We start from the raw sequence: 25,785 nt of genomic DNA, 5'->3' as shown, positions 1-25,785 counted from the left end.
TTAAGGCTGTCTCTACAAGTTAAGATTTAAGTAAATCATGCCATTCAAATCTCCTAACTTCAAGGTGGTAGCAGTGCTTCTCATCCATTCCTGTGCACACAGATCTTCTGGGGCTCTTTTAAAAATACAATTTCTGATCCAGTAGACCAGGGATGGGGCCAGAGAATCTGCATTTCTAACTAGCCCCAGGTGATGTTGATGCTGCTGGTCCAAGGGCAAAGAGGTATAATGACCATAAGCTTTGAGACAAAAAAAAAATCAATACACAGGGAGTAGAGGTGGATGGTTTCCCTGTGAAAATTCTGAAAATGAAGAATTTTGCATTCAGTCTCTGACACCCCTGATGATGGGAAGCTGAGAGCTTTTACTTTCTACTACGTAGTGGAAAGGGCGTTCATTTTACAAAGAAGAAAGGGAATTCTCACTGTCTTACCGTTCTTGGTTGGATCGTACTGGGCACAGCCCACTGCAAGCTTCTCCATCTGAGCACAGCACCTCCACCTCCCGTCCATCCAGAAATTAGGATGATACTTGGGCACCAAACTGTTATTATTCCTTGTTTCTGAAAGGGGTTGGTACCAGCAGAAGAGTTATTTCCAGATCAGCCTATCCAGGGCCACCCACTTTATAACTCCTGGAGACTGGCCCTAGCTGTGTGAGCCTCAGTGACTAGTACTCAGAAGAGTAAGAAAAATGGCCTTTCCCTGGGCGTATATACATTTATAGAGAAGTGTGTGTTGGATTTAGGCATCAGCAGACCTGGGTTCTTGTCTGGCTCTGACTCACGTTAGGTGTGTGTCCTTAGGTTGGACAAAACCCTCACCTGCACCTCAGTTTCCCCACTGTGCAATGAGGCTGTTAGACCGGACCAGTGGGCCCCACAAAAGTGCCTTAGAGGTAATGGGGAGGCTGAGTGGGTGGGATTCCCCGCCTCCAACCACAGCAACTTTGTTTTGATCCCTTCTAGATCTGTGGCTTTAAAGTAAGATTATGGTAGGGAAAAAAAAAAAAAAAAAAAAGACTCTCCTGCTGAAAAAAGAAGTATAAGACCCGGAGAACTAGACAGATTATCTTTAAAGCTCCTTCTATCTTTAATGTCCTATGAGTTAAAACCCCTTCACAGAAGGAGAACAGCTAATGGACATAGTTGGGGCCCTTTTGATTCCTTTATAGTTTAGTGTTTGTTCTGTGTCCTGTGACCGCTATATTTGAGAGCACTTTCCAGTTTACCCGTCACTTGCCTGTTTATATTCTATTTGAAACTCAAAATCACCTTGAAGAAGGTAAGACTTGCATTTCTATTCTCATTTTTCAGATAGAGGCATCGTGGCTCCTGAGGTTCCAAATGGCTTGCTTACCCTTATGTCCTCATAGCTACTTAGAGACAGATTAATATTTGAACCCAGTTCTCCTGCAAATCCAGGGCTTCAGGGTAAATAACAATAATAATAATATTGATTGAGTGCTTTTTGTGTGTATATGGGGGTATTGTCCTAAGTGTCTGCCATGCTATAACTAATTTAATTCTCACAATAACCCTATGACTATTATTAGTCAGAATTTATAGCTGAGGAAGTAGAAACATGGAAAAGTCAAGGAACTTGCCCAAGGTCACACATAATAATTGGCAGAGCGGGCATTTTCGCCTTAGCTGGCTCCAGATCCCATGTACCTCAACACTGGGTTGGTTCGAATTATGCTGCCAGGAAGGCAAGCCCTAAGAAATACCTTTACTAATGATCTGAAAGCGTTGAACGCTGGCTAACATTTATTGGGTGCTGACTATGGGCCGGGCTAGTTCCCAAGGGCATTACTCACAACAGTTCTGGAGGCAGTTACTATTATGATTATTCCCTCTTTTTTTCCCCTTTCTAAAAACAGATGTGTAAACTGAAGCACAAAGTAACTGGGGACGTTGCCCAAGCACACATGGCTAGTGAGCGGCAGAGCCAGGAGTCAAGACCAGGTCATCTCATCCAAGGGCCCATGCTTTTATTTTTCACCCCATCTCAGCAGTTAGCCAAGTTCTTCTGAAAGGGTCAGCCAGTAAATATTTCAGGTATTGTCCACCAGCAGGCAAAATTAGCATATTGTGTAGCTATTTATATAACCTTTTAAAATGGAACCATTTAAAAATATAAAGACCATCCTTAGCTTGGAGCCTTCCAAAACCAGGAGGTGGGCTGGATTTGGCTGACCCTGCCCTGCACTTATTGTTGCCTCTTGTGTCCAGAGTGAAAAGTTGGGACCTTCCACCAACACCAAAAGGGGGAAATGTTTGACCCTCAGCTACGCTTTGTTGTACTGTGGAACCCAATCCAAGAGGATCAAGGGGTCTCAGGAACTCCACTGCACAGGAGGTTTATTACCTTCTTTAAGGGCCAGCACCCAGCGCTGCCGGCTCTCGCGGTCTGGAGCAAACACATACAGGAGGTAGTTGTCATGTACAACCTGGAGATACACACAGAGTTCAAGGTGAGCAATACACCCAAAGATGGATGATGGATGGCAGGCCCCTCTGGCTTACTGGGCTGAGAGTGGGGTTTCTAAGCCATCGTTAAATTCAAATAGCTGGAGAAAGAGTTCTCTTGACGGCGTGTTTATTTCTCATATTAATTTTTCAGCAGTTAAAGAAAATCTTTCTGGCATATGATTGAGTAAGATATTAGATGGCAAGGATATAACTGGGATTTTTTAAACTTCTTATTTTGAAATAATGTAAGACACCTAAGAAGTTCCAAAAATAGTCCAGAGTTCCCGTGCACTTTCCCCCCACTTTTCCCCAGTGATGACAGTTTACATAACCACAGCACATGTTCAAAAGCAGAAAACTGACAAGGTCCAGTACTATTAACTTGATTACAAATCTTTGAATTTCACCAGTTGTTTTTTTTTCTTTCATGTACTCATTTGTAATTACAATTTTAATGACTGGAAAATACATGTTTTCCTTTTGTTTTTTTAACTTTCTGCACTGAAAATTCCAACTCATGGAGATCACCTTTCCAGTAAGAAGAAAGACCTTTCCTAGGCCACCCTGAAAATGGAATATTTACCCCTCAGATTGGCGAACAAGAATGGCACCCTGTGATGTGCAAGGAGATAGCAACTCCTTCAGAGCCACACATGCCAAGAGTGGTAAGATTTAGACAATGTCAAAGACTAAAGATACCCTCCACCAGTTCTGTCCAATAGAACTTTCTGCAGGGAAGGAAGTGTTCTATCATCTGTGCTGTCCAATACAGAAGCTGCTAGCCATGTGTGGCTACTGAACGCGTGAAATGTTCATTCATTCAATGTGGCTTAGTGTGACTCGGGAGCTGAAATTTTAATATTGTTTAACTTAAATTAATTCACATTAAATTTAAACATCCACATGTGGCTGGCTATTGGCCCCTGTGTTGGGCAGCACAACTCCAAATAGTTCTCAGATTGTAAAATCTGATTCTTTTGACCCCAGAACCTCCAAGCAATTTCTAACCAAGGATTGCAATCCATTGCCCCAAATCATGAGTAAACTGCACTTAAAGAACATTAGGCTTGGGGTCCCTGATGGTCTTTTTCCTCCCCCCGGGAGCAGAGTAATTAGGACTTTCCTTGAGGCAGGGAAGACATAAGGGGAAGGAGAATGAGGAATGACAACTTTTTCAAGATTTTGTGCTTAATATTTGTAGAATAAATGAATGAATGAATGTGAAATTGATTGGAAGAACACAGCACCTTTCTTCTGGTCTTGGTCTAAGTTCTAACCCTAGACCAAAGCCATCTCTTACAATGACTGAGAATTTCAACCATTATAAAAGGAATGAGGAACTAGTCCCCTCAGGCATGATGGACTTACCTGAAATGGGTATTTATAGTGGCAAGGGATGCTAATGTCACTTTTTACAATCTCGACACATTTGATTCGGGAGAGTTCAATGGAGCCCTTCAAAGTGCGCTTTTTCTGTGGGGGAGAAAAAGAAGACAATCTTTTTGTCAAGGTTGCTTCCAGAAATCCATTACTAGATAAGATCCATTAGTTTTGTAAACCACCTCCTCAACCCACCTCCACCCCTCCCCAGCCCCCTAAATATACAGAATCTACTTATTGGCCCTCAGTGCCTGAGAAGGACACTCTGATCAGACTCCTAGGAGAACAGTCTCTTTGAATCATCTATACCCAATGGGACTGATTCTACCAGTGGGCTATCAGGCTCCAGGGAAAGGCAGTTAAGGAAAAGCTTTTGGATATCACAAGCCTTTCACAAGTGCCTAGAATGAGGCTTCCGTTGACGATAGTTTAATTCAGCTGTGGAACCAGTTGCAAACTACTTCATTATATTTTATCCCTTAGAAAGAGATAGCAAATGATGGTGAATTGGACAAAATTTTGGAAAGGGCTAAGTTCAAAGTTGGGCTCTGTCTCTAACTAGCTCTGTGACCTTGGGCCATTCACCTAACCTCCCAGAACTCCAATTTCCACACCTGATAAGGGAGGACAATAATACCTACCATTTAAGGGTTGATTAGAAAATAAAATGGGAATATGTCAACACATTATCTAGCTTATCATAGGTGCCCTCAGTAAGGGGTACTCTACCAATTAAAGAGGTTAAGGAAGAGCTATATAGTAAGAGAGTTGTTTTATATGAGTGCTCTAAGCTGATATTCAGGGAGCCATGAATATCACCAAATTCCCCAGAAGTGAGATCAATCTTTATTTCCTATTTTTTGATACCCAACCCGGTTGCTGGCCTTTACTTTAGTAGCTGAGGCATAGAACTGAGATGAAAAATGTCAAGATGTGAGAAGTACCTCCTATCAAATACAGGGAAGCTTTCTGGTGTTTCTAAGTTTTCACTCTAAAATCTACTTTATTCAATTTCGAAAGTACAAAAATCTTCCATGGTCGTTGTAACAAAAATAAACCAATATGGAGGTACGTGACGAAAATATTTATAGTGTCTTATTATCCTGCCTTTCTCCATAACCCTGAGGTAGTCACGGTTAACCGTTTGGAATGCAGTTGTCTTTCCCACACACATTTGTGGGATATATCCAAACAAAAAAAGAGCATCTGCTCCTCACAGTGGTGTACAGTCGCTTTGTAATCTAGCAATGAATAAACAGGTCAGTCTTCCCTTAAAAGCCTCTGAAAACACGTGCCCTTTGGACTCAAACTATCTTCTCAGTTATAGTCTTCCAAAGCTAGAAATGCATGCCCTGATTCTGCCCATAATCATAGTCTTTGGAATGGTTAATATGTTTTTCAAAAACAGAAGAGTACCAGGCAGCAGCCTTTCCAACAACCATCTGCCGCTACGGGTAAACAGAAAGTCTGAGCTTTGAGGTTATCTTGTTTTTCAGCCTCTGTTGGGTTATTTCCTTAGTAGGACACACAATGAAATGCAACAAAAGCTCATGGCAGTAATATGGCGACTCCATTTGCAGACATTTTTGTCCTTGGAACCCACCACATCCTATGCTCCCAGAGACTGGAGACCAGGACATCTGTCACTATCCCCAAGACCTAGAACAGTGGCTGGTCCACCACAAGTGCTCATGTTAAGATGGTATGAATAAAGGGTGCCAAGTGGAATGCAATTTAAACAGTCTCACTCAGATTTAAGGCTAATGCATGTAGCCATTCAGGAAAAATTTATTGTGGGTCAGCTATAAGCTGGGCACTGTTCTGAGGGTAGAAAATAGAGAGCTGAAAGTAGTAGACTTTCTCATGGAGCTCACAGTTTTATTGGGAAGGCGGATAATATAAACAAGTGCTATAAAGAAAATAGAACCAGGATGATGTGATCAACTTGTGGTCAGAGCAGACCTCTCTGGAGAGAGCGCATTTGAGAAGACGTCAGAAAGCTGAAAAAGGAGCCCACCATGAGAAGGTCCGGGTGAATGAGCATCCTAGTTTGAGTGAACTGTAAGAGCAAAAGCCCTGGGGTAGAAAAGTTCTGGATAAGTGGTTGTTATTAATAGCCCGAGAGCATCATAATCAGGGTATAAAGTGGTGTTAAACAGTAACTGGAGTCGTGAGTAGGGATACAAATTCTAAATGAAATTCTAACACAGTGCTGTCCAATAGAAACATAATGTGAGCCAATTATGTATTTAACATTTTCTAGTAGCCACACAGAAAAAGCAAAAAGAAACAAAATTAAGTTTAAGAATATATTTAACCCAATAAGTATATCTAAAATACCATCATTTTCACATGTAATCACCATAAAAAATTCATGACCTATATTACTTTTTAATACTAAGTCTTTGAGATCATGTATTTTAAAACACGTATCATTTTGGACTTGCCACATTTCAAGAGCTCTGTAACCACACATGGTTGGTAGCTACCTTATGGGATAATGTGGCTTCAAGATTTCCAAGGAAGACTTCTCTAAACTCAGATGATCTCCTTTGATTTCTTTGAGTTCAAAGAAATGGAGTTTTAAAGACATTTGTACCTTAACTATCTGTCAGGTGAGCCTGCTATCAGGTTTGCTCTTCTGTTGGATGGAGTTCATGTTCTACTGTCAAAACTCTCTCTCTTTCCCATGAGTGCTCAGGTTCCTCCTTCACAATCCATCCTGCTTTGTCAGTCTCTCCAAAGGCCCTCAGGCCATTCTTCTCGATATTTTAAGATCTGATGTGAGACGTGGTAAACAACAAACCAGCTATGCTTTTCCAGAGCCAGGCACTGGGGAGCAGCTGGTCAACTAGCTAAACACAGTTTCTTCTCTGGGAAATGGTGATTGCCTGTAATCATCCCAAACAACTGCACTATTTCTGAAAAATGCCAGGGTAAAAGCTTCCAAGGAAACCACACAAAAGCCACCAGGGAAAGAGAGACACCAAATAAAACATGCCCTCGGTACTTCCTCGTTATTCTGTCTGCATCACTTGAAGTGAAAGTCACAGGATCTCCCTGGGCCTTGACTCTTGGCCATGTTCAAAGCTGTCCTCCCATTCCTAAGCTTCACCCCGGACATCTGGCATGGGTCCAACACAATCCAACAGGAAGCTGATGCCCACATGTGTGTACAAAGTCAAGCTTGTGGAAGTGACTTTTGTATCTCCTTTCTCTTTATGTTAAAATATTGTATGAAATAGAATTTGGGGTTGTGGCTTTCAAAGAGAGAGGCAGGAAAAAAGTAAAAGACGATAACGTTTTTGAGCATTTTCTATACTTCACACATGCAATGTGCCATCTTATTTAACCAGGGTCCCCATTTTACAGGTGAGGAAGTTGAGGTTCAAAGGGGCCGAGTCTCTGAAGTGGAAGAGCAGCACACAAGCTCAACTCTTATGACTCCAGAGCCTGAGCGCTTAGTGACTATGTGTCATGGCTTTGTACTTGCCCCAACTTTCCACAGAAGACTTTTATTCCCTGGACCCAACACTGAACAATCAATCGCATGACTGATTTCTTCAAGCTGTGACCCAATAGAGATTTGTTTCTGCCCCATTTGGTCAGGCAATGCTTATGCTGCATTTCAAAGGGGGAGCATTTTCCCTGGTTCCTCAGAGTAGCCCCTACTGGCTCCATAACATTGGCTCCTTGGCAGCTTGGCTAGTCCAGCAGATACATCAGTGAGAAGTTGTATGTCTGATACCCATGAAAGAGGACATCCCCAGCCTTCTGAAAAACAGCAGAATGTGACCTTTCTGCTCTGGTGAGGCAGAATGGGACAAAAATGGAGCTTTCAGGTCAGGCTGACCCACATCTGCTTGGCCAGCTGTGCAACCTGAGGCAGCGCCTTTTTTTTTTTTAATAGTTTCTGAATCATGGGTTAATTTAGAGGATTTAAAAGAATGACATATGCGTAAGCCTACTAGCAAAATAAAATCATTCAAATGATTAAACAAATCACTCAAGCGTTTCTTTCCTTTCCTTTTCCAAATGCTGCCCATGAAACAAGACCTTGTTCTCTTGCTTTATGTGCCTACAATTTCTTTGGGGATTTTCTTTCAGGCAAATATGTAACTAAGAACCACCATTTGGGATACAACATTAATTTTTAACTGTCAGTACTGGTGATTTTGACCTTCCGGAGTCATTTGTTTATTTTGCCAATTATTTGTAAAATCAGAGCAAAACCATGACAGGTTTCCTGGTCTTCCTAACATGTGCTCTCACTTTGGAAATGTGAGGGCTTTAACTTTTTGCTTCCTCTCCCACTTTCCTGTCAAAACCTTCCTCAAATAGTCATTCACCAAAGGCTTAACTTACTGACAGCTTAATGCTCAGCTTGTTTCAGAGGAGTTTGGGTTAGAACAGTTTGTATTAGAGGACCTAAGCCAAGAGGAAACTTTGATAATGGAATTTCACGCATCAGCTGAGAGAGTATTTTTCAAAGGGAACCAAGGGGAGTGAGTATTTAACTTTCCCAGATCACACTGTAAATGTAACCACATGCTGCCGTTATCAGAGTTTCTCTAAGACTAGGAAATCTTTCTGATGATGATTGTAATAAAGCATTTTTTCAAATGTTTTGCTCATTGTCTCTTCTGGGGTATAGTACAGCCATTGTACCAACCTGAAATCACACAATGACACAATTGAAATTAAGACTGATATCCTATGAAATGAAACTTGAGTGATTGACTTGGGGCGTTGTTTTCCCCACCTCTGGAAGAATGCAGAATATCAGTTCTAACATCGGTTTCAAGAGGTCTTCCGGATTCTAGTTTCCTCCCTTCTGCAAAACATGCTAGAGGCAACCCTAGAATTCCCTCCCAGTCTCCTAACTCACTCAGCCTTCTTTTATAACAAAGGTAACTCTTGAGCTGTGGGGGAGGAAAGAAGAGGTTTGGAACAAGGAAAAGCCATGGTTTGAATCCCTATGATGACAGTTAATATTGAGCAAGTTGTCTCAGTTCTGAACTTAGTTCTCTTAGCTCTTTGTAGTTCTTTTAGTTCTTCAGGAGTAATGGGGATGCTGACAGCTGTGTCGTGGGGTTATGTGTCGTGGGGTTATGACCTGCACCGCAGGAAGTCACCTAACATGTTGCTTGATACCCAGTAAAGCTGTGCTTGTTACTATCTCTATGGAAAAAGTAGCATATTCTAAAACACAAGTGCAACTTGTAATTAGCTGTTGCTGTTTCCTCCCCTCCCCAACCCACTTTCACCTGAGTCTATCACCACTAAACTTTGAAATTCTGGCAAGATCTGGAACTAAGGGAGCTGATTTGGAGGCTCCTAGGCCAATTTAAAGCCAGGGAACTATGATCCACCCCACATCTGCCTTCTTTTCTTTCCTCTTTTCCACAAGACCTTTTAGTCATGGGAAACCAGAGTCATCTGGCTTTCCCTACCTCAGCTTTTCACACTGTGGTTTACTATGAGGCTGGTTGTGCAGTGGGGAAACAAGCTAGGTTTTCTTCAAGTCTGCCATCTTGTCGGTGGTAGCACCCTGACTACCCAAAAGAAAAAAGTGAGTATTTTACAAAATACAAAAAGGTAAGAAGGAAAAAGAAAGGAAAACGATCTCATACAGATTCCAGAAGGCAAATTGTGATCCTCTGTGAAAGTTATGAATGCATGTTTTCACAAGAAACTACTACGAGCAGATAGTCGTGCAAGTGGTACTGAGGTTTGGGAGCAGGAAATAGAAAGAGAGCTTTATTTTTCACCTCATATACTCCTATACTGTTTCACTATTTTACCGTGCACATGTATTTCTTTTCCTGTATTTTAAAACAGTTAATTATATATATATAAATACATTTCCCTTATAGGATTTATCTTATGGAAACATCTGTTCAAAATATATAACGATGTAGATAAAAGGACATTCATAGTGGCATTATGTATTACACTAAAACATACCTAAAGAAATTTAAATATCCATCAAAGACAAACAGTTAAATTAGTTATAATTCCTCTATCCTGTGTTTACTCTGTAGCCATTAACAAAGAGAAAGTTGATCTATATGGAGGGACAAAAATAAATGTATTCAATGTGAAAAGCAGGTTTAAAGCAATAGATGAAACATCATCTCATTTTGGGGAAAATATAATAAAATATGGATTCGTTTATGCAAAACTCAAAGAAATAATACAAGAAGTAGCACTGCGAGCCCTGGCTCTCCCTTCTGGGTGGCACTATGACAGACTTTCATAATGGAAGTTAATATTTCTGTAATATCTGAAGTTTTTACAGTGAGCGTGTAAAGTTACTAAGCAGAAGAATGAAAATAAAATTTTAAAGCAGTCCGCAATTTTTAAAAACACGACACTGTAATACAAATCTGGCAGTTGGCTAGGGGAGAAGGGTGAGGGATACACATCAAATACCGGGTGTGCAAAACAAGGCAGCTCTTTGCCCCTGACCCCATTTGCTGTAGGCAGCAGCCAGACAGCACCTGTCACCTGCTCTTTTGAATCCGTGGAGGTTCAAGTTCATGACAAGTCCTCTCATGGTCTTCTTGAGTGATAGCCATTATCTTTATAAATTCTAATAAAGCAACTCTGTGTTTTTATGTGGGTATATTTATCTTTGAAGTGAAGCAAGAATTCAGGAATAATTTCCATCCTCATTCATATTAGATAAAGATATTAGTGATGCCAGCCTTTAGAAAGCACGTTTGTTTAAATGTGCTTACAAAGGTGGGCAGAGAGAAAGGACTCATGCAGACACGAAGTGCTATATACCAGTACTAAGGAGTTCCTCAAGGTGTCCGGTGCATTTTATCTCTCAGTGTTTCTGCTCTGTGAACACTCTTTCAAAAGCCTCCTTATTTCCAGAATAGTGATATGAGATTTTTAATGAGTTGGAGGAGTATATTTTTGTATCTACTTTTCAAGCACTAGAGAGTCGGTAGCCAACGTATGTAAATTAATAAAAATTTCATTGCATTTCAGGAAATAACTCCTTGTACAGAGGCGATTAATTAATACTCGTTAATTGGTTGGCTGAGGGAATAGCAGGTAAGACCAAGTGTGCAGCAGAAAGTGTTATTTGTGGACCTAAGACAAAACTCTTAATATAAATGATTTGAGTGAGATTTCCAGAATGATTGGCCAGTGGGTAAAAACCTCTTGACAATGAAGAGGTAAGTTAAAGCCAGTATAAAGTATTTATCTAGTAGATAAAGAGCCCCTACAAACTACTAAGGAAAATACTAGCAGCATTATAGAAAAATGGGCAAAAGGGATATAAAATTGCTCTTAAATATATGAAAAGATGCTCCAACTCACTACAGTAACATAAATGCAGATACATTATACCGAGATACCATGTTTTAAAGGTGTCGGACTAGCAAAGATCAAGACATATGATAATAGTGTTGGGGAGGTTTTGAAAAAACAAACATCTCACACATGGCCCTGGGGGATGTTTATTGGTACAGTTTCTGTGGAGAATAACTTGGTCATGGTCAACAAAATAACAGATGCGAATATCCTTTGACACAGCAATTCCACTTCTAGAAATGTTTTGTATAAACCAAGGCTTCTCCGCCTGGTCGCTGTTGATGTATTGGACTAGATAACTTTTTGTTGTGGGTTTGTGCTGTGCATGGCAGCATCCCTGGCTCTACCCACAAATGTCCCTTGTCCCAAGTAATGACAACCCCAAATTTCTCCAGACCTTGCAAATGATGGGCACAATTGCCCCTGGTGAGAACCCCTGTTACAGACATAGTCATACATATAGAAAGTGGTGTACCTACAATTTTATTCATTCCTCATTGTTTGTAATTAGAAACAGACTAAATGTCTATCAAGATAATATTTTTTAATCCATACAATGAAATATTATGTAATCATAAAAAAGAATGATACAGCTGCTTGCATGTTAGCATGGATTGGTCTTCCAGAAGTATTGCAAATCACCTATGTAATTTTGGTCATAATCCAGACCATCAAATGGCATTACATACTTAATATTATTCTTTAAATTAATTTACTTTCTCATTTAACACGTTTATTCGCAAAGGAAGTTTTAAAGTACTAGCATAAGTTTAAAAACACTTTTCCAATATAAATTGTAATAAATATAACTATTAAATTAAAAACATGTCAAAACCAGATTTATCCACGTACCATCTTGTGCCTAGTGCAACCCAATTTGGGAAACACATAATTGGATCATTGTACATGAAATTGGCCACAGTAAGGATTGTGAAACAGGGGAAGATTTGGTGTTAGTGCTCTCAATCTCACTTTCTGGGCCCCTAGTCTTGGCTGATACCCACTACCTGGTGGTCTTTCTGTATTGCCACTCACTCTGGGAATAGCTTTCCCAGAATGTTATTTCCAGGAAGTGCCCAATGAGGGTCAGCTGTTATTATGATAAGCTAGTCTGGTAAACTAAATAGAGCTGAGGCTTATACAGCACCTTTCCTTGGCAGAGGTCACTCCAGCATCAGAGCCTCAGGTAGTTCAGAAGCTCATTTTTGTCAGCCCACAGAGTCCAGGAGGACAGAAACACACTCTGCAGAATCGTAAGAGACTGGCAAACTCACACACAGAATGGCCACGATGCTTGTGTCAGTTTCTCAGAGAATTCTCACAGAATTAAATTCTAGTTGGGCACCCAAAGAGCTCTCAGAAAAGGACACACTAACAATGAGTGTGGGATCAAAGTACAGGCAATGACTAATCCCAAAGCAAGCTGTTGCTTTTACTCTTATTGCCACTGTTGTGACTTTGGGCAAATAACTTCCCTGTGTCTCAATTGCTTCCTCTCTAAAACGGAATTTGACTTTTATCTTCTTCAAAGAGTTGTGAGTGTTAAATGAGAGAAATCCATAGGAACGTGTTCAGTCCTCTCCTTGTAAAGATACTGGTGATTATTGGTGGTGGTGTAGTACAGTCATTCAGGTAAGCCTGCTGGGCTAACCGGACCACTCCTGCTGGTCCCCACTGGAAACCTCCATTAGACAGTGTTGGAAACTCACCAATGAATCTTTGCCCCAACTCTCCCTTATCAGTCACCACAGCTTCTATTAGAAGACTGCTCAGATCCAAACAAGCTTAGATCTGAAAATACCTATTGAAGAACATTTAATCCAACTTTTTAATATTTGTCCCAGATTGTGACCTCAAAAAAGACACTTAGCTTCTTTAAGGTTCTGTTTTTTCATCAATAAAATGGGGATAGCAATAGGACCTACTGCATGTGGATATTGTGAATGTGGATATTTATGATATGATACATGCACAGCACTTAACCCAGTACCCTGAAACACGGCAAGTACTCATTAAATATTGGCTTGTATTATTTTAGATTTTATGTTGGTTACGTTGGAAACATTTGCCTTCTTTTTAGGGTATGTCCTTATGGTCATGCTTGCATTTTGACAACATGCTTATCAGCCACACAGTTATTAATCATCTCTTAGAGGGATTACTTCATGGAAAGGCATTCATGTTTAGCTAATCTCCATGTCTATTTGTGAATTCCTATCTTTGGCAGAAAAATACAATCACATAGTTTCCACTTTTTTTTTTAGCTCTACTGTAGAGGACATTCAATCCAACTGTTTGTGTTAGAGGTGAAGCTTCAAGGTGAAATGACTTTCTAAATTGGCTCTTGTCTTTTCATTTCTGTTATTCAATTTACACCCTGGAGAGACAGATCATAGAATTGGAAGGCAGCTTGGTGATCATTGCATTGAGGTCAAGGGGAAGTCCAAGGGGGTAGGTCAGACTTTATGTTCTCACTCCAACCAGAGCCTTTTCACTTCTATCTGTTTCATATATGGGGATATAGATGAGAGGTATGATTTTGTACTAAAAGAGGGTTCCATGCTTTGGAAAGTTTGGACACCACTGATCTGGTCTAATCCCTTGATATTATGGACAAGAAAACAAAGTGTCAGCTAGAATAAGGGATTAACCAAGGTCACCCAGGTTAATTAGTTCCAGGTCTCCATTCTATTAAACTGTCATGTTGTTGCTTCCTCACCTTATCCCACTTTTCTAGAATTACAGAATTACAGCTTGTCTGAGACTTTCAGTCCTTTAGGCCTTATCTAAAATTACAGCTGACTTCTATAGAGCAATCAAAAATGGCTTATGTGATACCCTCCTGTACTTCATTTGCTTCTTAATACACTTGATGATTTAATCCAAAGAGCTCATTCATGTGAACATTTCAAATCCCCTAAAATGATTAACTGGGGAGACTGATGTTTTGCAGATTAGAAGGCTTTTCAGCAGCCCTTAAATCCCACTATATAAATGATGGGTTCATCTACATATCTATGACTGACTTGAAATCAAATAATTTTCCCCATGTATAAAATATTATATATTTTTCCTCTCTCTCACCATAACATTCAAAACCTATAAAAATAGTGTACTTGAAAATCACCACGGGCCGGCCTGGTGGCTCAGGTAGTTGGAGCGCCGTGCTCCTAACACCAAGGTCGTAGGTTGGATTCCCACATGGGCCAGTGAGCTGCACCCTCTACAGCTAAGATTGTGAACAATGGCTCTCCCTGGAGCTAGGCTGCCATGAGCGGCTGGAGGCCGGCATGAGCTGCTGTGGGCTACTGTGTGCTGCCAGGAGCAGCTGGTGGCCAGCGTGAGTGGCGGGCAGCCAACGAGAGCTGCCCTGAGCTGCTGTGAGCAGGCGACAGATGACCGGTGACTGATTGCCTCAGTCGCAAGGCTCATAATACCAGCATGGGCCAGGGCGCTGTGTCCTACACAACTAGACTGAGAAACAATGGCTTGAACTGGAATGGGGAGTGGGGGTAGGGGAGGGAGGCAGAAGAAGGGGGAAAAAAAGAAGAAAATCACAACAGTGAGATTCTTTTGTTTCTATTAGCTCCTTCTTAGAAGCATAATCTTCTCTAATGGTTCTAGTAACATTGGTGTCTCCATACATTGCTTCAGTCTCTTTGGGAGATGATGCAGTAATGAATGATAGGGCCATAAAATGTTCTTATCCTATGACACTGTTATCTCACGTGTGGTACGCTATCCTAAGGGGCCAATTTTAAAAAGGAGACAATCCTGTGTTAGGTATACTATTATTTTTCAATGTTTTCACTATACCTGGAAACAACCTGAAATGTCACACAATAGATGACAGATAAATACATCAATTTGTCCAGATATATAAAACAGATAAGTATATCTCTAAAATGAACCAACTTGATCATCAGAAAATCATATATATGAGAAAATGATTTCATGTAGATGTGGGGAAATGTATCTGCAAAAGAATATATGGAAAAAATAGAATATGAAATTGTCATGCTCTATGTTTATAACTATATGAAAGTTATGTCTGCATGAGAAAAAAGATCATTCTCACAGAGACACTACTGTCTTCAGACAAGAGAATTACAGAGAATATTTTGCATGTAATTGTTTCTTTCTTTCTTCTTCTTTTTTTTTTTTTTTCCAGTATGGGGATCTAAGTCTTGCTGCTCTGTCTTTTGAGATTAATCAAAGTGGATTTCACTTGTTTTCAGTCCTTGCTGCTAAAGCCTGCCTGAGCTCAGTGTTGGTTATGAAGCAGGTTAGACACCAGGCACTTTTCTACCAAAATATGGAGTAGAACAATTCTGGACAAATTACCCTGAGGGAGAGGGATGCTATAAGAAAGTTAAAACACAAAATAGCTGAAGGGCAATTCAGAGCTGCTCACAGCATCCTACCCAGTAGATCAGAAGAAAGCATCCATCCAGATCCGCCTCTACCGCTTCCTGGCTTCTACTCTTGCCCCTTGTATAATCTGCTGTCCCCACAGACATCAGCTATAAATACTTCTCTGACCATCCTTCTTCCAACCTCGGCCCCAGCTACTGCTTAGTCTTTCTATCGAACATACCACAGTCTATATCTGCCCCATGTATTTATATACCCGTCTCTTCCACCAGCACATAGGCTTATGAGGGTGGGTACATTGTCTCTATTATTTACCACTGTATCCCTAGCATAGCACAGAACCGAGCATATAGTAGGCACTCAAGAAATGTTTTCTGAACAAAGGAAGGAATCTAAACATACCAAAAATAGAAACATTTCCTTGATATAGCTAGTGTTAGGTAAACATAAATAAATTAAAATTCAAAAGCTTTGGCAGCATATACGTAAGTTTGAGGGGAAAAGTCCTATATTGGAATTTTTTATAACAAGCAGGTATAATTTCTGTGACTTTTTAAATATTGATAAATAAATAAATTTATATTTGTAAATTTATAAATATTAAAATACAGTGAGAAAGCAGCGTATAAAAACTTGAGGTTAGTGGGGATTATATGGCAACATAAGGCTTAGGATCAGGTTCTTATTCTATTAAAATACTGACAATTTTTTACTGAATTTCAAGGCACTGAGTAGACATTTGTTCTAAAAAGGGAATTTCATATGTATGGGAAAGCTTTCAGAGCTTCTGTTTTCTCCTCTAAATCACTTTAAGTGAGGCTCCCCCAACCTCCACCCCAGTTTCCTAAAGGCAAACCCAGACTGATGAAAATTAGGTCCTGGAAGATCTCCTTTCTTCAGCAGGCCTAATAATTCATTGATGAGGGGAAGAAAGTCTCTAGCGTGGAGGTGGGAGTTGGGGTGGGGGAGGCATTAGCTTGGGGTTTTCAAGGCTCAGAAAGAAGGCAAATGTGATAGAAGCATGATGGATACAGGAAAGTGTGGTGTGAAGTGAAATCGGAAAGACATGTAGGGGCCACAGAATGAAGAGTGTTGCAAATGATAAGATTTATTTAAATACTCTAAACAGCCACAGAGGGCTTTAAAGTAGGGGGAAATATGCACTTTGTCATTTTTAAAATTCATTCTAGGTTTTGCATGGATAATAGATTGTATGGAGCATCAAGTGTCAGCCAGAGCCCAGCTAGAAGGCAACTCAGTCACGAAGGAATGAAGTGGAGAGAGACCATGACTGATGAAAGTCTAAAGCAAAAATGCTCAGGTAGCTTTAAGAATATTATCTACAAAGGGTTTAGCTGTATAAGGGAAGGAAAGGGAAGGTAGGATGGAGGGGGAAAAAAAAAGAACAGAGTTGCTTGGTTCTCCTAAAATAAGAAGGGGGTGAGGGTGGCTGGCCCATCTCCTGGTTCCTACACGTGTCTCTCTGACCCAACTCTTAAAATTCCAACCACCTGAATCTTCCTCTTCCTTGTTCAAAGCCTAGCTTTGAACTGCTACCTCCAGGGAGTCTTGTTAACTTACTCCTATAGTCAGAAATTTCCTGTTTGAAGTCCTATATCACTTACTTTGTTCTCTACTCTTATGTCTTGAGCCTGGTTCTGTTAGAGGTTCATTTGTGTGACTCTAACCTCTCCAACTGTAGTATACCTCATGTTCTTCCTCCTTCCTTTCTTCCCTTCTACCCTCCTCTTCCTCCTCCCACAAATAATTAATGAGTGAATAGTGTATGTCAGGCACTGTCCTAGACGTTGGTGATGCCATCTTCAGCAAATTGGGTGCTAGCCCTCATAAAGCTTATAGTCTACTGGAGGGTGGGTCGGAAGAATGACTTTAGTACAGTAATCATATTAGTAAATGGGTAATTATAACTTTGGCATGTGCTCTGAAGAAAGGGTGTGTGTTGCTATGGCAGAGCCTAACGAGAGGAGATGACCTAGTCTAAGGAAATCATGGAAGATGTCCCCAAGCAAATGACTTAAAGTGGAGATCTTAAAACTGAAGAAAATCTTGTGTGGTTAGAGCCCAGAGAGACGGAAGAAAGAGGGGCATGAGCTGAGCTAGAGGAGACCATGTAATAGATTTTGATGTCCACTCTCAGGGAAAATGGGAGAACCACTGAAGGGACAAGTCAGTTTCTGATGAGGGGCATCAGGACATGATCACTGTCACCACGTGGAAAGCTCATGCTGGCTACTGTGGGGAGGGGAGAATGGAGTAGTGGGGGGCCAGGGTAGTGTGGCTGCAAAAGACTTAGGAGGTGGTAGCAGTCCCAGGTGAGGGATGCTGGGGGCTTTCATGAGGAAGGTGACTGTAGGAAATGGAGAGAAGTGGACAGATTCTAGAGGAACTTGAGGAAGCAAAGCTTGCCCGGGCTCTCATCTCTTTGTGGGTACACAGTGGTGCTCCCTGGGGTGAATGAAGACAAGGATTTGTCCTGGAGTCTATGTGGAAATGATACAGCTTATAACAAACTTCACTGCAGAAGACCCATATAGCATGGATTGCTGACGTCCAGGATGGCCCTTATGTTGAGGACTTTAAAGCAAGAAGGCATTGTAACTTTTGTAAAAACCCACTGGAGTCGCCAATTACCTATCAGTAACAACCATTAATAATACTAAGTACCATTTGTCAGGGAGGCTGTGTAGGCTTTGGAGACACATGGAACCTCAGACAAGTTATTTTAACTCTCTTTGACTCAGTTTCCTGATATGTAAATTGGGGTGGTAAAACCAGTTCCTAAGGATTAGATGAAATAATCCACATTTAGCACAGTGACTAATACACGATAAGTGCTCAGCAAATACTAGTTACTACTATTAGAATAATAGTGACCCCCCCATCTCATTTAAAGGAAACAAGATCAAGGAAGAATGTTTAATCATTTTAAAACATGTAAATAGCTTACGAGAGGGTTGAACAGTGTTAATCAATGTTCACAAAGCCACAGTCTTAAGTGGTTAGAACTGCTCTTTGACCCAGACCTGTCTAACACCAGAAGCTGTGGCTTTGACCACTATGCAGTAATGCTATCAAAAGCCAGAAAAAGGGACCATCTCTGCCTGTCGTGTTTAATTTAGGGTGGATGCATGTTGCAAGAGACGTTTCTGCTGCTAGATCAGAGTATAAGCTAAAAGGAAGAGTCCATAAGACGTGGTGACCCTTGTCCAGGCACTGACTAGAATGGTCATCTTGACGGTTTATCTTGTCCCACATAAATGGTAATGGTCTCCATAGTGAGCACAGTAAACTTGATTCCTAAGGTGCAGTCATGAAAATAGGGAAACCTTTCCAGTTCTCCTGAGGGCCGTTCAGAAGGTTGAGATGGTACACTTAGTGCCAAACTTATCCCATAATTTTCTCATGAAATACTCCTCATCAGTTGAGGTAGGTAGTATTGGGGTTCTTACTTTGCAAACAGGAAACAGAGGCTTAAAGAAGTGAACTATTTTGCCTACATCTAGAAAGTGATAGAGGCAGGATCTGAATCCAGCTCTAGTTGGCTACACTGGCATAAGCAAGCCGTGATGCTTGTCTGCATTTATGCAGCCCCTGCCAGCCCATACTTACCCAAAGTGCCCGAGGCCCTCTCTTTTACTCCTGAAAAGGATCTGATATCAGTCATGTGCAACTAAGCACATTGCTCAGTCGACACCTACCTCTCCAGAAATTATCTGTATTTAAGCTGCCAGTGGGGTACTGGCGTTCAAATGAAGAAGCAGAGTGATTTTACAACATTGTCCTCATGCAAATGATAATTAAGACAACTTTGAATCAAGACCATTTGGTTGTGTGATTATTTGAAAATCATATTGTCCTGAATTCACAACGAAACAGTTCACAATCAGCAATGCTGCCCAGAAATGATTTGCACTAACGAAATGAGATGGTGCTGTGTTGAGTCAGGAAAACAAATTGCTGAAAACTAAAATGGGCTTTGAGAAAACATATTTCAAGGCAAATGACTGCTCTTTCAATATGAAGCAAGAACTTTTAATATCCCATTCACAATAAGGAAAAACTCAACCCCGTGCCATGCGATTTGTCAGCTCTAAAGGATGAATCCTCCAAGTTCAACACTTGACTGCTGACTCGCTATTGATTTAGTCAACAAATACTTATTGAGTACCTGTCAAAGGGGTCTTGCACACAAGTCATTCTGTATACTTTCTGATTGAGTGTTGATTGTTATCAGTAAGAGGTTGCAGAAGATAAGCACATATTTTTGCCTCTAAAGAAGAGGGTGTATTATTTTACCTGAAACTTAAAAAGGCCAGGCATCCATAGGCTCCATAACAGCCTGGCTTTACTCAGGACTCCATTTCATTGAACACTTCAAAGCCTGGCTCTCAAAACAACCCAAACTCATGCCTGCACCTACTAAGTCATATCCCAAAAAGGAATCGGAGCACCTTTGTCCCCCAAGCATCTAATGTTATTTCCCCTTCGGTAAAATATAGATGAACTCCCCTGCCCTACCTCCCTAGTGATGGGAAAATAATAGAATGATTTAGTAAGAAATCAAACAGGCTTGAAAAATTGCTAAAAGGATTAAACAAGTGTTACTTCATAGAAACAAAGGATTTTTAAAGAAAGAAGCACTGTTTGTAGGTGGTATTTCTAGTCCTTTCATTTTATAAAGAACACCTGACACAGAAGGTAGAAATGATTGCCTATGCTCACTCATCTAGAGGAAAATCGAGTGTGGTATCCCTCATCCCGTCCTTTTGGTACCAGACTACATTATTATTATTCCTGTTGCTTTTACTATTATTGATGTTATGGAATATAAGAGTGTCCATCGATATATAAAAGACTAAGTTAGCTAAGCAACTGTAACCTTCTGCATAAGAACCATTGGTCTGCATTGCATACCCCTTTGTGCACGATAAACCTAGTCTCCTGGAAAGTTTTCCAAGAGATAAAATGGTTTACCATTGTGCCTTGCAAATTTTAGACAATGAAATGCCCCGTGAATATTATTCCAAGATATCAGGTGAGTGATGACCATTGAGACAAACAGAACTGGACTCATAAAAATATTGACACCGAACCCATCACATAACCATTCCAATTACTAGCTTCATCCATTATAAATTAAGGAAACAGGGCTAGATCATCGCTCAGGTCCCAATGAACACTAATATTTTATTAATCTCTGTGCCATAAAATGTAATATATTTCAAATTAAGTGTAAATTCTATCCAATCATAACATTTGCCATATGAGATATTATCATTTAAAAATTAAACATAAACTTGAAGGGGAAAAAGAGCTAATGAACATGATCATTAAACTTATTCTTTTATAATTTCTAGAACTGAAATCACCTAATACAACCACCTCACCTCTTCACTTTTCTCCACATTCTCTCCTGATTACTCTTCTAGTAGTTTTTAGAGTGTTACAATGGGCATGCGTAGGTCCCCTGTGAACTTAGTTTATTCCGTGGATACCCTCAGGATTCAGCCCAGTCTAAATAGAAAGATACTCTTGTAAAAAAAAGAAAACGTGTTCACATACCCCGTGGCGGTCCTCAAAGTATGCCAGGCTGGTTTTGGTTAAAACAAAGAAGCGGACTTTAAAGTTCGAGGGAGAAGTTCTTCTCTTTTGCTGGGATTTCTTGATGAGCTGTTCTTCCAGGAGGATAAAGTTGTTCATGATCCAATTCTTGAAAAGTAGTGCACGTTGGGCGTCACTCCTCAGCACAACCAGAGGAAACAGCTTCGGGGCAAGGAATGAGATGGGGCGGCAGTTGATCTTGAGAGAGTTGTTCAAAGGCAACTTGCCTCCAATGTTATCTCTCTATCAGTGTTCAGTCAACATCGCTGAGCTTCTCCTCTGATGTCAAAGGCCATAACCACATCCTTTCGAAATTCACAAAACTAAGAGGCATATGTAAAAAAAAAAAAATGCACACACTCTTTGCTGTATGGTTTGGAAGTGATATTTGAAAAACCTTAGACTCCAAATGATATGAAGGATTGGCGTTTAATCTTTATATAGCTCCTGGTTTAGCCCACCCAACAGTGAATTCATGTAGCACAAGGGGCCGGAACCTGGGCTCTGGAGCCAATGGGCATAGTTTGTGTATTAGTTTCCTGTTGCTGCTGTAACAAATGATCACAAGCTCAGTGGCTCACAAATTTATTATTTTACCCTTCTGTAGTTCAGAAGTCCAAAATGGGTCTCACGGGTCTAAAATCAAGATGTCAGTAGAGTTGGGATCCTTTCGAGAGGATCTCTAGGATAGAATCTGTTTCCTTGCCCTTTCCAGCTTCTAGGACCACCTGCATTCCTTGAGTCCTGGCTCTCTTTCTCCATCTTCAAGGCCAACAATAGTAGCAGCCTCTCATCTCTTACAACTGTAAGCTCTTCTTCTGCCTCCGTCTTCCATACTTAAGGATCCTTGAGATTACCTTCGGCCTGCCTGGATAATCTAAAATAATCCCCCTATTTTAAAGTCAGTTTATTAGCAACCTTAATTCCATTTTATATCTTAATTCTCCTTTGCCATGTAACCTAACATATTCACAGGTTGCTGGGATTGGGACATGGATATCTGTAGGGGAGCCATTGTTCTATCTACCACAGTTTGAGTTTCGTCTCCACTAACTAACTAGCTGTGAGACTGTAGACAAATTACTCAACAGCTCTGAGCCTCATTTTTCTCATCTGTGAAAGGGAATAACAGTGTCCCTACATAAGGCACTGTAGGGCTGCTCTCTGGCTTCCTTGCCAGTCTCATCTTACACTTCTGACGCATTCTCTAGCCCTCATACATGCTCCTTGTGCTGCTTTGAACACCTGTTCATTTTGCCTGAAAACATCTCTCCCCCGCTTTGTCTGCTTTAACTTTAAATTATACTGCAAGACTCAGCCTACATGTCACTTCCTCAGGGAAGCCTTCCTGGCTTTCCTGAGTCAAATCCACCAGTAATATATAGATGGCACCTTATACCTTTCTCTTCATATCCCTTATGACAGTTGTAGTTGTAAATTTTGGAGGGTAATTTTTGGATTAATGTTTGTCTCCCCCACTAGTCTAGAAATTCCAGAATGGCCAGGACTATGTGTGATTTTACTCATCATTGTTTATTCAGCAACCATCATAGTTCCTAGCACATAGAAAAGATGTTTAAGAAAAATGTGGTGAGTGAATAATCACCAAACTGGGTTGCACAATTAAAACAGACAATGGCCATAAAACATGTGAGAGGAACATATTGAAGTTTATTATTTTTAAAAATTTAAATGGAAGCCCATAGAAGCTTCTTCATATGATATATAGTAAGACTTAGTGGAAAAGCAGAAAATAAGTAAATCCTCCAGAAAGGCATAATAAACAAAGCATGCATGGGTTCTGAAGACAGACAAAATTAGGTTTAAATCCCAGCTCTCTTGCTTACTAAGCTATTTCTCTTTGAGTGAGCTACTTACCCTTTCTGATCCTTAGTTTCCCTGTGAGGGTCCTTTTGAGGCCCAAATCCCATATACTCTGTGAATGGTGGGTGCTATGCATCTTGCCTTAGATTTAGCACATAGTTGAAATATAGTATGTGATTCCTACTTCTAGCATGAAATAAATAATCAAGAAATCTCAGTGTAAGCAGAGATAGCATATCCTGGACATGGATAAATAATGAAACAAAATAATCATGACTACTGTATAGGACTGCAATTATCTAAAATTTATTTTTAAATGTAAATTATTAACTGCAACTTAATTTTGTTTCATATATTGGATGCCCCAGCATAATCAAGGTGCTCAGGATCGTGGGGGAGGGGATACTTTAAGTGATTCCCCTTCCCTCATTCTGAGTTGTTAAGACGTGTGGAAATATACTACCTAAAAGAGGAAGGTTTTTTTTGTTTGTTTTTTGTTTTCTGTTCAGAATATGAGCTTGAAACAGTGATTGCTATTTTCTCCAGGTATCTGTCTACTCTCTCCTCTTCTTCCAGAGTAACTGACTCCCTGAAGTTTATCTGGCCAGTCAGAATAAAGATTATATTTGTCAGTCATGTAATTGTTTCTAGATAATGGAACATAGCAGGAGTGATGACCACAACTTCCAAGAAATGTCCTTAATGACAATCATCATACCCTTTTCATTCTCTTTTCCCTCCTTTCTGCTGACTAGAATGTGGATGTGATGGTTGGAGATGGAGCAGCTATCTTATATCATGAGATAGAAATTATATATTGAGGACAATGAGGCATAAGATAGAAAGAGCCTGGAGTCCTAATGACTTTGTATCCTTCACGCCAGCTTGGAAGCACTTTTCTTTTTCTTTTTCTTTCTTTCTTTTTTTTTCTTAACATAAAGAGAAATAAAATTCTATGTTCTAAGCCCTTTTAACGTTGATGTTGTCACAAACAACAATCCGAATTCTAACCAATACATTATTATATTCTAAACTAGACTGTAAACTCCTTTGAAAAGGGTAGATTTATACCTTGTCTATTCAGGTTGAAAGATATGGACTTCACACAGTGGCCTTATGTGGGAAAGCAGAGTATCATCAGTGGCTATTGTAATGGAGCCTTTTATTTGCCAAGTCTCCATGGAGTGCAATCGTAAGTAATTTTATTCTCTCTCTCATAGCACCTTCAAAACCACTCACCAGGATTAGTCTTTGTCCTGGGATAATTGTAGCCTTAAGGTCCCAATATGTTCCCTATCACTTTCAGGAAAACATACATAAAGATAAATGATACCTTTGCTTTAGTTTAAAAAGTTCAATTCACAGGAGCCAAATTTAAGAAGCTCCCACTTGTCAAAGATGAAACAATTTAGGCATCAAAAAGAATTATACCTGCAATGAACTGAAGAATAGCCAAAATGTTAAAACCATGAGTTCATAAACTACTTGAAGAAAACTCCCAACCCCTGATCACTGTTAGAAGATGCTGGAGAACTAATTTATTATTACAAAAACTGGAAAATAAAGGAAAAGCAGAAAACATCCTTCAGTATTTCCTGAGGAAATTTATCTCAGTTTAGTAATCAAATATTTAATGAGGGAAAATCCTTCTTTAGAGAAGAATTCCAACTAACAAATGTAGTGATAGCATATCACCACTTTGCAATCCTAATGACATAATGGATCTAGGCAATGATCTCCAATGGCTGCTAAAATCATCATGTGAAAAGCCACTAGGGAAATTTATAATTTATATGTTAGACTGATGACACTGTAACACGTGGCTCAATCTTAACATCACAAAAAGAGAGATACCAGACATTCTGTTTCCTGACATGATGCAGTAGGAAGCATATAAAACCACCCACACAGAAGTTTTGCCAAAAAAAAAAAAAGAAAGAAATCAAACATAAATCTCTAGATTTATATCCAAGTTTGCAGGATTTACAGGAGATAGAGGAACACGACAAATGCATGGCGAAACAGGGGAAAAAGAAACATGACAATTGCATGAATATGCAATTGGGTAAATCCAAAATATACAAAACAAAGACAAATGACATGTGCGTCTATAACAAAAAACCCAGAGGAAGAACCTATAGATTAAGAGACTTTGAGATGTGTTAAGCATGCAATGATTTTGTTTGGCTGTAGATTCCAGCAAATTAATTGTAGCCATTATGAGACAACTGGGAAATCAGAACACTGACTGTATATTTGATGATTAATCTTCGTTATTAATTAATCAATTAAATTGTTAATAATTTTTAAAGGTGTGGTAATGGCACAGTTGTTATGTTAAAGGAGTCTTTATTTTGCACAGAAACACAGTGAGATAATTATTGATGACATAATAAAATGCCTGAGATTTGCTTTATGACAGTCTACTGCAGGGGGAGAAATAGGTAGGGGAGGAGAAGAAAATATTTGGCCATGAGTTGACAATTGAGCTGGGTGATGAGTAAGTGAAGGTACTTGATTCTATTCTCTTTACATTGCTATATGTTTGGAAATTTCCCAAATGAAAAGTTGACAAACAAAAAGGCTCCCTGACGTGGCTTACAAAACATAGCGAAATTGGAAGCTGAGAGAGGGAAATAGTCACCAGAGTGAGGAGCAGGGCAGATTTTCAGCTCCAAGTGGAGCTAAGGATGGCTGAGCAGGACAGAAACAAGAAGGGAGCAGAAAGAGAGTAGGAGGGAAAGAGAAGTGACACGAGCGGGATCAGCGTGTTGAGAAAT

At 40.0% G+C, this 25,785-nt stretch overlaps 1 protein-coding gene across 1 annotated transcript in view; it reads right to left on the bottom strand.

The window, feature by feature from the left end:
* The window catches only part of ITK (IL2 inducible T cell kinase), a 56,013-nt gene extending 34,601 nt beyond the window's left edge, over nucleotides 1–21,412 (bottom strand). Inside the window, exons 1-4 of the mRNA XM_019740282.2 lie at nucleotides 21,143–21,412; nucleotides 3,842–3,946; nucleotides 2,370–2,451; nucleotides 434–562 (exon numbers count right to left, since the gene is read on the bottom strand). Of these exons, the coding sequence (XP_019595841.2) occupies nucleotides 434–562; nucleotides 2,370–2,451; nucleotides 3,842–3,946; nucleotides 21,143–21,280 (454 nt within the window). The 5' untranslated portion in view covers nucleotides 21,281–21,412. The remainder of the gene's footprint in view (nucleotides 1–433; nucleotides 563–2,369; nucleotides 2,452–3,841; nucleotides 3,947–21,142) is intronic.
* Between the last annotated feature and the right edge of the window lie 4,373 nt (nucleotides 21,413–25,785).

The sequence above is a fragment of the Rhinolophus sinicus genome, linkage group LG10 (assembly GCF_036562045.2).
Source record: "Rhinolophus sinicus isolate RSC01 linkage group LG10, ASM3656204v1, whole genome shotgun sequence".
Lineage (NCBI taxonomy): Eukaryota > Metazoa > Chordata > Mammalia > Chiroptera > Rhinolophidae > Rhinolophus > Rhinolophus sinicus.
This window is presented reverse-complemented; position numbering and strand designations above follow the sequence as displayed.